The sequence below is a fragment of the Sander vitreus genome, chromosome 6 (genome assembly GCF_031162955.1).
Source record: "Sander vitreus isolate 19-12246 chromosome 6, sanVit1, whole genome shotgun sequence".
Classification (NCBI taxonomy): Eukaryota; Metazoa; Chordata; class Actinopteri; order Perciformes; family Percidae; genus Sander; species Sander vitreus.
Genome location: NC_135860.1, coordinates 19,331,395 through 19,348,297, shown reverse-complemented (window position 1 = coordinate 19,348,297; position 16,903 = coordinate 19,331,395). Strand labels below are relative to the sequence as shown.

Sequence of the window (16,903 nt, the reverse complement as noted above, 5' to 3'; positions counted from 1 at the left end):
AGAGAGATTGATTTAAAGTTGCTGATACAACGGCACCATAGAACTCTGATTAGCCCACCAAACATATTTCAAATACCAGCCAACAAGCCGGGTTCAAACAATCATTACTGCAGCTCTCATACAGTGGCTCAGAAGATTAATGCAGCAGGCCAAATACACCACCCATAGCCAAGCACACACATAAACTCACACACGCATGTATCCTCACACAGTTTTCATCCTTGCACGTATGGTCAAAATAATGTAGTCGTATCTGTAGTGACTAAATATATCTAAATAAGCCACTGATGGCGAACATGTTTTCTGGGCTAAAAATAAACCAATGTCCAGTGCGCTGCATAACTTTAGATTCGGTGATCCATTTATTCACATTTCTGTAAAACACATGTTCACTGTAATGCTCTTCTACGAGACAGAGATAAGAGTAAAGTTCTTGCATGGATCCCTATCAGCTGACTCACCCACTGTGGCCTGGCTGTGCGATCCCCTGGTCTAATGTCATGTACAGCAGGGTGACGTTAAGCATCCTCAGCAGCAATCTCAGCCGTGGTCAGATCACCTGACCACCTGGAGAACACCTGCCTATGAGGATGAGGCCTGTGGGTCTCTGTCCGTCCATCTGTCAAATACATATCTCAATTGATAGGCTATCACAGACACTAGCTGATTTGTCCAAAATGTAGTTAATCACTGTGTAAACAAGACAAAGAGGCTACAGACATGCTAGCAGCTCTGTGAGGCTGTACTTAGACACAGCAGTGCTTTGAGCTAAATGCTAACATCGTCATGCTAACAAGCTCACAATGATAATGCTAAAATGCTCATGTTTAGCAGGTACTGTAAAGTATATTGCCCAGTGCCAACCATGTTCATCGTCTTAGTTCAGCATGTTTGCATGCTAACATTTTGTAATTATCACTAAACAGAAAGTACAGCCGAGGATAATAGGAATGTAATTAGTTTTGCTGGTATTTATTGAACCAAAGTACTAGACAAATAAAAGTTTTGAGCCTGGACCAAAGCGGATTGGGATAGACTTACAATTTGACCAACCAACAGGCTGACATTGCCATCCATAGAGCCACACTGCTAGCATGTCTAAAGATAGTTTTGATAGTTGAATGAGAGGGTTACTGCATAACAGGATAATTGGCATACTGTACTCCCAACTCCAATGAAAAGCAGAAGTTTGAATTTAATTACTGCGTTATGGCCATTTAAAAGTGGCATGTAATTAAAGGTCAACATTTCTAAATCTAGTTTTAGTGAAAGTTGGTTGGCTGATGGAACCTGTTACAAGTTGGTTGAAAATGTGCCTATTATTAATGCTTATCATCCTCATATCCCTGTTATGTCTGTCTCTTCCTATATAAAGAAAAATATATATATCCACTATGTCTGCAATTACTACACTACATGTCTCTCACTCTACCTTTGCCTAACTATTTATCTGTATCTGCCTGTACAGAAATTTTCCCCCTTTGTTTCCTCCATCTTCCCCTCCTGTCTGTTGACTGAGGATCAGTCCAATGTTCTTGTGTGATAAGACTCATAATCCTAACTAGACAAAGGGGCTCAATGTCTCAGGCTGTTGCCCCCCTGCAGCACTCCATTACAAACTCTCCGTCTCAAGGCTTCGCTCAGTCTCACCAATTACCACACGCAGCTTCCTCAGTCCAAACAATTATCTCACGCCTCCGTCACAGACAATTCCTTTTGTATTGAATTTTTAAATCCTGCGCCTCACTTTGCCATGTGCGTATTTAGGCTCAAATACTCACACAGGCACATGTGCACCAACGTGTGTCCTTTCTATCCCAGATTAGTGTGTATTATAATGGACCCTAATGCTTCTGTGTTGGGAAGGTTTCAGTGCATGTTTATTCCAATGTTCTTTTGGTGATGTTTGCAATAGATACCACTTCTTGTGTTTTGGACTGTGATGCAGATTTTGTGTGTGTATTTGGTCACTGTTTAATGCAGCAGAAACTCCTTTGGGTGTTTTTTTTAAGGAAACTTCAGTCTTATTCTCCCATTGTTTTATCTGTGTGAATGTTTATACAGTGATAATGGAGAATCAAGGGGTGAAAGGATGTGCGTTGGATTGCGATTTTGAGTTATTTTTGAGCCTGAGCCAATGGAAACTAACAACTTAGAGTAGAACAATATGTAAGAAGGGAAGAGAGAGTGATGACCGCAAACAGGGCAGAAACATAAAAGCCAGTGGAGAGGTCAGTGGACAGAGTGAATGGGTGAGATGCCAGATAAATAAGGAAATGAGTCAGAAGGTATCAGGAAAGAGAGATCAGATTTAAAGAATGAAGCCTTTACTTTCTACCAGAAGGTCAGTTGATGTTACTGCCAAATCTATTGGCATGTGAAAGTTCAACTCAAGGGCAACACTGAGCCTGAACAATTGTATCTGTGCGACTGTGTACAGTTGCATTAGGAGTATCTGAAAGAAATGTCTGTGGATCATAAAACAGGAAGAAAAAGAAAAAAGTGAGAGGGAGGCAGATACATTAAACACACATGCCTCTCAATCAAACAGATAAGGAATTTCTCAGTGCAGTGGGCTGGATAATACAACACACACACACACACACACACACACACACACACACACACACACACACACACAGCCGGCTATCACAGCGAGGGATTATGCTGCTCATCCTTACTTCAATCAGACTGTTTGTCTTGTTGTCTAATCAAGATGCTGAGCCAAAAATGAGAAAGGAGGAGAAGAGGAGAGGACAGCAGTGATAAGATGACTTGCCCTCCTGATTACTTCATGATCACACAGTGTGTGTTTGCGTGCACGTGTGACTGTGTGTGATGTATTTGAGCAGAACGTAGGGTCAGAGCAGCACAGCATGACAAGGCTCTTATTTAATAGATGGTAAATGGTGCAGTGTACATGCTGACAGTGTCACTGTGCTGTCCCCAACAGTTTTATTGTGAAAATACAGGCTCCTTTGTATGCGCCCTCTCTCTCTGCTACAGTATGCTATGACCGTCTCCTCTCTCCCCCTCCTTTTCTCCGTTTCATCCCTCACTACCCTCATATCTCCTTTTTCTGTATTGTGTCATCCCTTCGCTGCCCTCTATCATTCTTATTCCTCTTCTGTAATACTCACAGTTTCACAGAGTAAACATGTCAACAACAGTCTCGTTGTCTCTCCATTACCCCTCTCTCCTTCCCTCCCCTTGTTCTCTCCCCCTCACTGTAGATAACAGTGTGGGACAAAGTCACCAGTGTTTGGCCACACTGGCTGCTGGCTGAGAAAAGCAGGCCTTATAGCATTAATGTCAATTACCATGAATAACAACCAAACAATGGCCCAGTAAAGCTGTGTTTTTATGATGGAAAATGTTTGTGTTATGAATCAATGCAGATAATAATTTTGAATTACTGCAGTAAAACAAACAGGATTTGTGTTTGTCTACATGTTTGAGTATGACGCAGCACACAGTGAACTGGTTCAGTGAACATCTAGGTAGGACACGGACGTCTATTGAATTTTTAAATGACGTTTATATATGAGTGCCTTTGCTCCCCCGACTCTCTATCCTGCAATGGAAGACCACAGAAGCGAGAAAACGTTTCCTCCTCTAAAGTGTCTAAAGTCGGCTGTCCCCAGTCTCTACTTGTTACGCATTAATGGTTTTGAAGCAGAAGAGACAGAATTTACTGGTATGCTGGTTTTGTTTAGTTTTTAGTTTTGTTTTTTTGACGTTCTGCAGTGCAGCTTTAAACAGCATAAATGAACAACTTTCCAGGGTAGCTCCGCAGCATTTTGCACAAGAACACTTGCTGGAATCATGTGCCCCAAAGATTTTTGTGTTATTCTTATAATGTTTGTAATGTTTCAATCCAAGCTTTGCTGTTCTAGATAAAAGTGCATTTTAAGCTTCGAAGCTGGATCAGTTAATTAGTATATTTTTTATGTTTTTGATTATCGGTTCAGTGAGCTAAGATCTACTGTACTGCTGTGAGCATGAGACTCATAATATTTCTCACTTTTCATATCACTTACTATTACTGTTTTATCGAGCAATAACACATGTACATTTACAGATGTTTTTTTCGGTCTTGTTTAAATTATACTCACTGCGATGTGTTGTGTACGTGTGTGTGTCTTCAGTCTGCAGATGTGTGTGAGCAGATCCTTCGGGTAGTGTCTCGCTCAAGTCGACTGGAAGAGTTGGTTCTGGACAACGCAGGACTCAAAACGTGAGATTATGCAATCTATTAAAGGGGCACCCCACCAATTTTACATGTTACTTCATTATGAGTTAATTAATAAAGAGTACTACTGACAGAGCTTTGTCAAGTGTGTGAAAATTACTCACGTGTAATCAAAGGAGACTACACTTTTTTGCAGAAATCCTGTGTTACAAACTCTGTGTGTGGAAAAAGTTTTTTAGAGCTTTGACCCCAAGTCCCATAACTTTATTAAAATGCAATACTGCACTTTTATTCTGCTCTGCTGTTCTGCCATGGCAAAAAAAGGATATATTTTTTACCAAAGGTTTTTGATAGGTTGCACACGTACATTGGTCACACACACATAACGGAGCGCCCTTTCACACTCTACAGTGATTTTGCCCAGAAGCTAGCTGCTGCCCTGGCCCACAACCCCAGCTCAGGACTCACCACCATTAATCTTGCCAACAACCCACTGGAGGACAGAGGTAGGATATCTGCTCTAATGTAGTCTAATGTAGTCATCTCTGGTCTGTTATACTCTCTGCTGTACTTTGTTCTTTCTAAACAGCTCTTCTATATCAGGTATGGAAGTTAACTCTCCCACCAAAGTGAAATATTGAAAACATTCAGATTGCACTTGCCAAATCTTAAATGTGCGACATTCATGCATTGTATACTATACCACATAGTACATAAAGTTATATAGAGTATGATACTATTGACAGTTAAGGTTCCATTGTTACAGTGCAGTGAGTGCAACAGGTTTAATATTTCATCACCTCTATCCTTAGGCCGATCAGTCTGTCTATCCAGGACACATTAATTAAACATACCTTCCACCAAATATGCAGCCAGTTGCATGTAAACATACAACAGATTTCTGGGGTTTACTGATCTCTGGCTTATTTGTTCTTATACAAAATTCACCACAAGGATATGTTGAATGTGTTTTATCTAAAAAATGATACCATATTTGTTATTGACATTTTGGCTCTATGTCTTGCTTTGCTCTTCTGTTTCCTCTCCGTGGCTGCAGGTATCTCCTCCCTGGGTGCTCAGTTTGCCAAACTTCATATGGGGCTCAAGCATTTAAACTTCTCCAAAACCTCACTATCACCCAAAGGTATGTGGCTGGCTTTGTATACAGTTCCTAAAACAGGTGGATGATAAATGAAAAAATGTGTAATTTTGAAATGGAGTTGGTTGGAATGATTAAAATACAAAAAATAATAATACACATATTGTGTTGTGATCAGATGGATTTACAGTTTAAGTTTCAATTTATGGGCTCCCCATCAGGTGAAATCCACATCTTCCACTAATCTGATCACACCTACCGCTGTGTTGCAAATGACACTTATTATTGCACTATTTACACTGTGAGGAAGAGGAAGAAAAATATGTATTTGTAATGTGTGAGTATGCTCTTTACATCTATAAAGTGTATGCATGTTTTTATTTGCATACATCCTGCTTACTGGATCACTTTCCTTTAGTCAGTAGAGCTGTAACGTCTTGGCGTAATGGAAAAATCCTTCCGCGGTAATGGCCTTTAATGAAATGCTATGAAGGGGCTGATAGCTTTTTTGCAAAAAAACTGCTGGGGATTTGTAGCCGTTCTTGTCATAATTTCTAGATTAAATGTAGCCGCTGTCAACAATCACTTGGAGGTGAAATGTCTACTATGTTCTCACCCAAAGTAAACGCACCAGGCTCTGTCTTTAGGGACTCTTGGTAAACATGCTCTGCTCTCAGGCAATCAATAAAGAGCTATCATATTTCACAGTGTAGGGTTAGTGAGAGGGCTGCAGTACTTAAACTGAGCCCTGCTCGTCTAGCCTAAGGCCCAATCCATAATCCGAACCCCACAAGCCCCCAATGCTCAGAGCAAATGTAGAGGATTGAGGGCATTTTTATCTTTTTTTATCACTGATCTTGTTTGATGAAGCTAAAGGAGATCATTTGATCTTTTGAATTTTAATTCCAGTTGAATGTAACTTAAATATGTTGAAACATTTGCATCCATTGCAAACATCTTGAATATAAATGTTGTCACTGTAAATCTTCTGTATTATTTCTGTGTATTTCTCTCATTTTTCCTTATCACTCCTCCTTTTTCATCTCCTCTCAGCTGTCTAGCTCTGTCAAGTCATGTACTTGACAGTCGCACCTTGATTTACTGCCAGCATAATCAGCCATGTGATAGACATGACACAAGTCGCTGGTTGTACGCAGAAAATGTCTATCATGCACACACTGCAGTAGAAATCCATGCGTCCAAACACACACACACACACATTTTCCGTCTCTCGAATCATATGAACTAGAGCAGTACTTCATGAGCTTTATCTTTCGATAATTATTTTAATCAGTTCATTTTTAGATATTTTCTTGTGGCATAATAAAAATAAGAATGCCTTGTCCATAACATAGTGTGTCACAGACGTAGCATTACATTTACACAACCGTGACTTTCTATGCATTCACTTTACATTCTGATCCCTTTCTTTCCTGTCTTCACCCACTATGCTGTCAAAACATCAAGTGGAGATTTGAGGGTTGTGATAATGCTGAGTGTGTGTGTGTGTGTGTGTGTGTGTGTGTGTGTGTGTGTGTGTGTGTGTGTGTGTGTGTGTAGGGGTGAACAGCCTTTGTCAGTCACTGAGTGCCAACCCGTCCATCTTCAGCAGCCTGGTCCATCTGGACCTCTCAGGGAATGTCTTCCGAGGAGACGACATGCAGGTACAAACACTAATCCATTTAAGAGCTAGTAGCAATAACACTTGATTGAAACAGGGCAGTGCTGCAGTTGTGTGGAGGCATTTTCAGACCATTATAAATCAGTTAGCATGTCACTCTCACGAGAGCATTGACTCAGGAAATTCAACATCTGTTCAGAGCACAGACACAGGGATTTGAGAGAAACTCTCCTGCGGGGTTACAATCACACACATTTCAGTGATATACTGTATTTATAGCTGGACAAAATCATGATACATACAGACACAGATGTTAGTATCATCTGTTGCCCCAAAATGCTGCAGTGACTGAAGATTTAGACGTAAGATTGTTTTAAAGGAATAGTCAGACAAAAACACGCTTTACCCTTTTTTTTTTTTGCCAAGAGTTACATGAGACAACCAATACCACTCTCATGTCTGTACAGTAAATATGAAGCTAGTGCTAGCAGCTGGTTAGCTTAGCTTAGCACTAGGACTTGAAACAGCTGCAGTAGCCTCTAAAGTTAACTTATTCACTCGAGTCCCCGCCGGTTGCTTGGCAGCCTCATGGGGACGGCGAGACCCCAGGACCTGCACCTTGTCAAGAACCAAAATGAGGTATGAAATCAGAAATGATGGAAAACTATGAATTGGAGCAGGAAAGTGATAGTGGGATAATAAAAGAGAAAATATAAAATAAAAGACCCTCATTGAAGTTCACAAAAGCTGCATGCAGTTGGCAGGAGAAAGCATTTCTCGCCAATGGTCAACAAGACATCAATCTGCTAACATATTCTCCAGAAGATAAGGCCTCATCTTCTCTTTTGTAACAATGTCGTGTTTTACTTTACATTAAGCATTTCTACCACTTCCTGGGTCAACGCAACAGCCTGGCAAACCTTGACCTCTCCAACACCGACTGCTCATTGGACCAGGTGAGTCAGGACGCACATGGATATGATACTCTCCTAATAATACTCCTAATAAAAGATAATCGAGTAAAGAAAAATATAATAATGATAACACATTTTTAACAAAACAGGCCCTACAGAATAAGATATTTACTTTCTGTAAACAAACATGCATTTAGAATGGTCCCTCATTATGCTGTATTGTAAGATGAAGTGCCAGCCATTGATAACGGTGTTGCAGGGAATGGCCAATCTAATTGTACACAACCACTCAATCTGTGTTGCGGTCCGCTGCTTGTGAAGCGATCTGAATACCGTATGTGATGTATTGATGTGGGTCTGAGAGCCAAATACAGCTTATTGATTAGTCTGAGATGTAGCCAGCTGTCAGCCTGTCACTGAACACATTGATTAACTCCTAAATCATATTCTGTCTCTCACACGTACAGCCACATATAAATACATGTACACACTTCTAAACACACAACATAGATGCAATGCTTTCTTATCCTCTCTTTATAAGAGTCATACACAAAATGGTTACCAAATGAAGCAATACTTAAGCTCAGATGTTATGGTGATATATTCTGTGCCTTCCAGGTTTGCTCAGCTCTGCTGCGAGGCTCGGTCGAATACCTTTCTGTTCTTAACGTGTCGAAGAGCATCTTCCCTCACAGGTAAGAGCCATTTGGGTGGTGCTAACAGTGAAAGAGGAAAATAAATGAATTTGATGCTGTAGCTTGAAGGTTGAGATGACATCCAAAGGCCTCCCCAACTGTCACCTGCATCTTTTTTGCAAAATCAGGGCCTAAATGCAATGTCGATATTGCGTTGCATCGCAAACCTGTTTTTATGTGAAACAGGTCTGGGATCTCCTGTACATTGTCATCCATCATGTGCACACTGGAAAATGGCCCCATAACCCCACTGAGGCTTTTTTGTGGGTCTCCTTCCCATCTTAATGTACTACTGTCTACATCAAAGTGTCGTTTTGCCCTAAGAGGCAGATTTGACCTGAAATGACTTGTTAACAGTAGCTGCTTTTAGCCAAAAACTATCTGTATGTTGATGTGCGACACCTGCTGGTTACAAAGTGCCATTACAGACATGATTACATTTGGTTGTAACATGATTCGATCGGGTTTGTAAATGTGCATGATTCAAATGTGTTCAAATTTGAGTGCCTGCGTATGGGTGTGAGCATGTAACAGATGGGCGGTGGGTGGAGTTTTTGTTCTCTTTATTATCTCGTTGCAGTGTGCCTCTAGGGGAGTTGAGGACCTCATCAAGGGGAGAGGGCAGCATATGATGGTGGTGGTGGGGGGGGGGGGGGGTGAGAGGGAAGATGAGCAGAGGAAAGGTGAGAGAGAGGAGGAGGCATGGGGAGAGGAGGGGAGAACATAAGTGTAGTAAGTAAAGCATCATTTATATAGCACTTTTTAAAACACAGTTACTAAGTGTGTCACAATTACACACAAATATATTAAAATAAAAACACAGCACAACGAGAGAATGGGTTTTTAAAAGAGTCCGAAGTTTCACCAAATCTGGGGAAGATGATTTCAGAGGGTTGGCGATAAAACAGCAAATGCACTATCACCTTTTGTTTTGCAGTTGAAGTGGAAGGAAAGAAAGGGAATGGAGGAGGTGAGCAGTCCTCTCTGAAGACTTTGTTTTGTGGATCTGAAACAGTTTCTTAAAGAGGACATAACAACTAAACTGGGTCACAGGCTTTTAGGATATGGCAAGAGTACTAAAAGCTTAATGCTGGCCTGATCTCAGGTCATCATTGAGCCGTATATGGTGTTGGATCAAAAGAGCTGAAAAGTGTCTGAAAGTTTGGTGACATGTTGTATTTAAAGTCATTGGTGTATCTATCCGGCATTATTTTATGTCCTGCTGTCTTTTTGTTTCTGTAGGAAAGGCAAAGAGGTGCCTCCGTCGTTTAAGCACTTCTTTAGCAGCGCCATGTCTCTGAGCTCCATCAACGTGTCAGGGACCAAGCTGCCGCCAGAGGCCCTCAAGTGAGAGAACGATTCATTCACATTTAATGTGTCTGAGGAGCTTCTGCCCCACATTCTCTGTGACTGTACATTTTGTTTCTCATCTTCCTTTATTACCTGTATCACCATTTAAAGCTGTACATTTTTAGACTTTCAGGTACAGTCAGAACAAACTTGTCTTGTCAGCCTATATCACAGTGAGGAGCTGCATTAGAGGACAGCTGCTGCAGCTCTATCTGCACTAACTGGGGCACTGCACTTTAATGTTTTTTTTTACTAAAAGTTGTATTATTTATATTTAAAGGGGTGATAGAATGCAAAACAGAGTTTACCTTGTCATAGTTGAATAACAACAGTTCGGTGGGTAAAATGGGCATACAGAGAACCTCAAAGTCCCATTGACACTTCTTTCCTCTGCAAATCTCACAATTTGAAACTGCCGCTGAAAACGGGCGAATCCCAACGAAGCTCATAGTTGACGTCAACTCGGTGGCTATACCTTATTTGGCTCTAGTCTGTACCTTTGTCACACCCCAAAATTTACATATAGACCAGCGTAGATCTCAGACACTAGTTTAGCTGTGCGCTGCTCTGTGTACTTCCACGGGAATTACAAAGAAGAAAGTTTGGAAGTTTTTCAAGGATATTGAAAATTAACCACGGTCGTAAATGCAGTGTTCCAGGCTGTACAGGGAATGCTGACACTTTTCACGTTTCATTGCAAAATGCCGGTCGAGGTGCTCCAGGTAAGCGGCAGTTGGCAGCAGGTGGTTCAGTTACCCCAGCATAGGTGACTCTGCGCTGGTTACAGACCACCACGAGCTGCCAGTCGTGGAGCTCCGTCAGGTCAGCGGTAGTTGGTGGTCTAGTTACCCCAGAAAAGGTGACTGTGCGCTGGGTACAGAGCACCACGAGCTGCCAGTCGTGGTCGTGGTGCAAGTAAATGCTAAATGACAAAACTTACCACTCTGACTCTCATTTCCAATCTACAGTCAACTCCTCTACATTAGATTCTTCCTCTGATTCAGGCTCAAACATATACGGTTCAACACCTAATGTCTCCAGCTTTGCTTGTTGTAAACCAACCAATCAGCGCGCAGCTCATCTAAATATTCATGAGCATACCATAAAAGGGAGAAAACCTCTTGTTTCATTCTAGGGCTATTTCACAAGGTTGCATTAGGGTGCATTGAACAGCACCCGGGCCATTTTCAGCCCAACCAATGTTACATACCCTGTTTGGAAACCTTAAGGAACAGTGTGAAATACCCTATATAATCATTCTATCACCTCTTTAAAGTTTGGATGTTGACAGTGGAAAAAACATATGTAACAAATGGAGACAAATTGAACTAAATGTATAACCCATGTAGGGAAGCCTGGATGAATGCACAGTCTACTAACATTTAGTTACACAATGAAACACTTTCACAAATCAAAATCTATCTCCTAATATCTTTTTAAATGATTTAATTATTTTATTATTTAATTCTTTTTTAATTCTTTTTATTTTTTAACTACATTTTTGTTTTTTTGTGCACATTATTTTAGAGCTCTCCTGCTTGGCCTAGCCAGTAATCTCAATCTGAAGGAGGTGTCTCTCGACCTCAGCTGCTGTGAGGTAAGACCCCTCATAAATCATTTTATTTAAAGTCTTCTACAATGTGTGCATTTGTGCATGGCTCGTTAGGGATCATTTGCTTGTGGCTGCACTGAAATCAAATCTTAATGTAGCATAGAGCTGAAGCACCTTACATTCATTACAGATGAATAAAGAGTTTTAAATGTATAACCAAATGCACTGACAACAGTGTTTTTGCAGAGGAGAGTAGAACTAGATCCCACAGCTGTAGTTGCATTAAATGCATAGGCACAGGGATGCTGATGATAATGCTGGTAAATATGCTAAGTAAGTAGGGAACACAGTTAAAGCAAACAATGCTGCAAAATACAGTAAAAGCCTGATTTAGCAAAAGACTGCAACCGGTGGATTTTTGGGGGGCATTGGTTTTGTTTTCTTAATTGTATTCCTTTATTCTTTCCGTGACTCACATTAGCAGCAGCATTTGTGTAAGTGCCGTTGTCAGCTCAAGTTTGGAGAGTAAGGTTTTTAATAGTTTGGAGTTAACACTCATCCAATGCAATCAGCTTTATAGGATCCACTCCAAAACCATTTGACAGGCCAGTGAAACTGTTAAGAGGCTGTATAATGGAATACTTGGCAGAAAGCAGGCAGGGGTGGAGGGGAAGAGATGAACAGAGGGGGAGGAAGGGGGCTTAGTTTTCGTCCCTAATTGTTTCATCACAACTCTCACCCACCCACACACACACCGGCTCCTCGCCTTCATCTCCTCCCCTGCTCGAATAGAAAAAGACAGCTTGCTGAAGATTCAATGGGATTGCTAAAGATAACACATGAATGAAAATTACACAGGAAATCTAATTGTAGATTCCCATACAAGTCTTTCCCAACTGAAGCTGCGGGGGAAATGATGTGTTCCATCCTTTTTCGAGGTCTTAATGAACCGTTTGGTGGCGGCAGCCCAAAACTGCGCTTTGAGTGGGCTGACAACATGCAAAATAAGGACTATGTATATGACTCTTGTTGAGTGTGTTTGTGCAACTATGTGTGTGTGTCATTCGTGAAAACAGAAGTATGCTCATTAAGCATCTGTGTGTTTTGTTGCTGGTAATTGTTTGCTTGGCTCTGAGTTGCTGTTCTCTCCCCCTAATGCTTCTGTAAGCTTGGCCATTGTGTAAGTACCAATGTGCTCATTCTTAATAATTAACATGTCATTCCTCCATCTCATTTTTTATTTGCACGTCTGTTTTGGCAGATGCTTTATTTTCTGCTGATCTTATTCTTCCCGGGGTCCATATTTCTATTCTGGATGATATGTGTTGTTGGAAGTTATGTGTCATTTCCATTGACTGTGTGGTCATTTTCCATCACCATGTTAGTCATTTTAAGTTAGTCATCGATTATTAGTTGTCTGTCCTTTGAAACCGAATGCTTGTTTCACATATGCAGATGTTTTTGTATCAAACCACATGCTTTGTTGTTTTCACAGTATTTGTTCAAACATTTCCACAGTGCAAGCCTTTGTGAAAGCACTGTGACATTTTGCAGTCATGGTGGAGTGTTCTCCAAAGCTGTCTTATTCCAGTAGTAGTGCAGCTGGCAATTAAGGAGTCATGTATTCAAAGTGTTACAAGTCACACATACTTTGTGTGTGTGTGTGTGTGTGTGTGTGTGTGTGTGTGTGTGTGTGTCTGGAGTGTGTGTATGTTTGAGTGTGTGCTTGTGTGTGTGGATGTGTGCCTTTGTGTTTAAAATGTGCCCCCCTGTCTTCCCAGTTGCGATCAGGAGGTTCTCAGATCCTTGAAGGTTGCATTGCAGAGATCCCAAACATCTCCAGCCTAGACATCTCTGATAACGGTGAGATAACTTGAACTTTTCAATCCTAACCTCATGTGAAATAAATAAATAATGTTACCAGTTAACCTTATTTTTTTTAACCATTTTCTCTACCTCCAGGCCTGGACTCAGACCTGTCCACCCTGCTGGTGTGGTTGGCCAAGAACCGATCCATCAGACACCTGTCTCTGGGCAAGAACTTCAACAACATCAAGTCCAAGTAAGAATACAGCACAGACAGGATACCTAAAATTTAAACAAGTGTGTACCCCAGAAGGGGAAAGAACTGAGGCATGTCTTGGAGGGTGATAGCAAAGGTGCAACCTGTATTTATTTTTTGTATTTATGCATATCATAACTTTGCTAGAGATGCCATTGTTCTGTACATTCTGTACGATACTGTCATATAATTTGCAGTTTTTGTATAGTTCTTATAGTACAACAGATGGGACGGGGGGGGGGGGACTTGTTAAACAAAAGTTGTAATGTTCTACTTATGAGTGCAATGAAAACTCAATAAAGGCATTGTAAAAAAATACAGTACAGGGCTCCTCCTGTACTGTGCACAACTGACATGTACAGTACAGGGCTAACATAAATCTTAGGGGTTAGGCCCAGGTTGGGTTTGGTTTGGTTGTGCCTTAGTGTGTCTGTTGTGGATGACCACAGACTGCTCCGTCAGATGCCATTTACAAACCAACGTGAAATCAATAGAGTCAAATAGATGGCAGGGTTTTATTTTACAAATGCCACATGGCACTGATCTCGGTCTTCCTCCCTGAGAACTGTTGTTGTCCACTACATACTTAGTCAAAGTACATAGTGAGGGGATCAAGATGACCAGAGATCTACAAAATGTTGTATTCAAGATGGAATTGCACAGAATAATCTAGAAAGAGTATATTCTGTAGATTTTTCTATACTTGAGTATATAGAAAAATCTGTACAATGCAGTTTTTAAAAGATTGTCCTTCCTGTCTTTCTTCTGTCTGACTTAGAAACCTTGCTCCAGTGTTGGATAGCCTGGTCCACATGATTCAGGAAGAGGAGTCGGTGAGTTTTTAATTTCCTTCTCTGTCTGGCTTTTGTGTGGGACAAGAGATAAATGGTGACGGGGACAGTCCTCCAAACAGATGCTTCAGTTACAAATCCTGTTATCAGCCAGCATCCAGCTAAAGCAAATCACTGAATCTCCACCAGCTGCTCTACAGCTGACCTCTGACCTCTCCTGCGCATTGTGGTGTGAATATAATTACCCTACAGTGATCAATAAAGTGTCACATTAAACTGAAACCATGTGGTTTGTGAGAGCTGTACTGAAATATGCATGCTGTTTCACTCATATAAAGGGTCTGGTGCATAAATTACTACAGTAGTACAAGTACAGTACATCATGGAAATGTCTCACAGGATTATGATCCAAGCATTTCTAACTGACAAATACTTTTTTTATTTTACGTATTACTGTCTGCTAGTTTCTCTCTAGTTGTCTTTCTTTGCTCAGAAAACCTGCATGAGAGACTTTCTGTCTCTCAATCCATCACACTCTTATTATCTCTCTCTCCATCATGGGAGCTGTAACAGATTTCGCCCCGGTGCCTGCCCTTTTTTGTCTACCACAGAGGCGAATGTGCTAGATTGATAGTCCTTTCGGTCTCTCGATACTTTGTGTGTGTGTGTGTGTGTGTGTGTGTGTGTGTGTGTGTGTGTGTGTTGTTGGGAAGATAGTGAATAGTAAGTGAATGAGCTGGTTATCTGGATGTGCAGGTGGGATCAGAAAGAGAAGGAAAGGAGGGAGAAACTTAATGGATGGGTATTGAAAAAGTGATATGCAGAGGTTAAAGGTTGTAGGTTCAGAGGATGTTCATTAGGGGTGGATAATACGGAATAAAAAAGGTAGGAAGTAAAAGTAGCAGATAATATAGTTATTTTGTAGCTTATATAAGAGATGATCTCATAGAAGGGTTTGTTGATGAAAGTAGCTGTGGTGCATGGATTTCTATGGATCAAGGATGTAATGTGTGCACTTGCATGTTGTGTGCGCCACACGTGTGTTTAGAGTATGTGCATGTTATCCTGTCTTGCTATGTGTGTGTTGGAGAGAGACAAGTGTGTAACCACTCTCTTGGGTATCTTTCAACCAGAGCTGATGTGCAAACACAGATAAGTGAAGGCCTGTAGTGATAATAAATTTAAAATTTTGTTCAGCAGCACATTTTTCCTTTTTTGCCTGTGTATAGCCAGGAACACAGAATAATTATAACACACAAACACACAACTCCAGGCAGCACATTTACCCTGTTGTGTTTCTGTGACCTGGCCTGAGTCCGGACAGATAGATCTCAGATACCGCACGGCTGCCTGAATATAAACAGATACACAGTGTTTCAGAGAATATTGATATCACTCTATTTGTGCAGAAAGAGCTTAGTGATGACTGGACACCAGTGTAAACAGCTAGCCTGGCTCTGACCAAAGGGAACCAAATCTGCCTTCCAACACCTGACCTATGTCTTGAACTATAATATCTTTCTGCTCAGCTGGTTACCTGTAAACCGCATGGTGAGGATGAGACTGGGAACAATTAGTTTCACACTAGTTTCACACTTAAAAGATATAAGGAAGTTAATTAGTGAGCATTAGAGGTACTGCGAGGCCGCTTAATTACAATTGGACATAGCCAGGTTAGCGGTTTCCTTGTTTTGTTTTTTTTATGCTAAGCTAAGATAGGTGGCTGCTGTTATATTTACTGCACAGACATGAGAGCAGTATTTTCTCATCTAATACTCGGCAAGAGCTGAATAAGTATCTTTCCCCAAAATGCTGAACTATTCCCTTAATCCACAGAAAGGAAAAACCTCACAATTAAAAACAAATTATTTATTAATCAAAATAAAACATCAGATTAGACTTTTTTTATCAGCAAATCTGCCACAATTGACAGCAAATGTATTCCTTGTATATTAATTCCCTATACAAACTACAGCACATGCAAAACCACAGACCAAAGCTTCTTCATAGTAATTATCATAACATGCTGATAATTGTTATGGCAGTAAGATAAGAGAAGATGCAGAAGACATCATTTTTCGGACATTCATTAAATAGATTAATTTGTCTCTGGTATAAAGTCACTTTTATTTGCACATCTTGGGTTACAATTTCTCATTGTCTTGGTTTTATTAAACAAGACGTGTATGCGTACACAGGGTAATGATTTCACAATTTCAGTATTAATAAAGGCTGAGAATCCGAGCCCCTGAAAGTCATTTGCCTTAGCCATTGGAAGGGACAGGACTTATAATTACTTTTGTCAGCACAACATACAAATGTTACCACTGTATACTTCTTTTCTTCTACATTTCTTCCGATGGTATTGGTGCACTGGATTTCTGCTACAGTAGGACATTTTTACTCCAGGTTTTTATTTTTATTATTGTTTAGCTTATGGAAACCCAGTGATAGAATCTTGTTTTCTACTTCACATCACTAGAGTAAGAATAAGCTACCGTGGCTACTCATCCATAAACTTGTACCTAATTAAATTTGCATGTTTAATGTCTGCTCGGTGCCACAAAGGAGCACATGCAGGCAGTAAATAATTCTTTCTGCATCCTCAGACAAGACATAAAAAAGTA

At 40.6% G+C, this 16,903-nt stretch overlaps 1 protein-coding gene across 1 annotated transcript in view; it reads left to right on the top strand.

The window, feature by feature from the left end:
• LOC144519885 (F-actin-uncapping protein LRRC16A-like) overlaps window positions 1–16,903 on the top strand; it is a 74,492-nt gene that overhangs the window by 39,974 nt on the left and 17,615 nt on the right. The window contains exons 10-20 of the mRNA XM_078253390.1: window positions 4,149–4,237; window positions 4,604–4,698; window positions 5,250–5,336; window positions 6,852–6,955; window positions 7,791–7,868; window positions 8,445–8,521; window positions 9,764–9,868; window positions 11,399–11,468; window positions 13,205–13,286; window positions 13,386–13,485; window positions 14,264–14,318. Coding sequence (XP_078109516.1) covers window positions 4,149–4,237; window positions 4,604–4,698; window positions 5,250–5,336; window positions 6,852–6,955; window positions 7,791–7,868; window positions 8,445–8,521; window positions 9,764–9,868; window positions 11,399–11,468; window positions 13,205–13,286; window positions 13,386–13,485; window positions 14,264–14,318 — 942 coding nt within the window. The remainder of the gene's footprint in view (window positions 1–4,148; window positions 4,238–4,603; window positions 4,699–5,249; window positions 5,337–6,851; window positions 6,956–7,790; window positions 7,869–8,444; window positions 8,522–9,763; window positions 9,869–11,398; window positions 11,469–13,204; window positions 13,287–13,385; window positions 13,486–14,263; window positions 14,319–16,903) is intronic.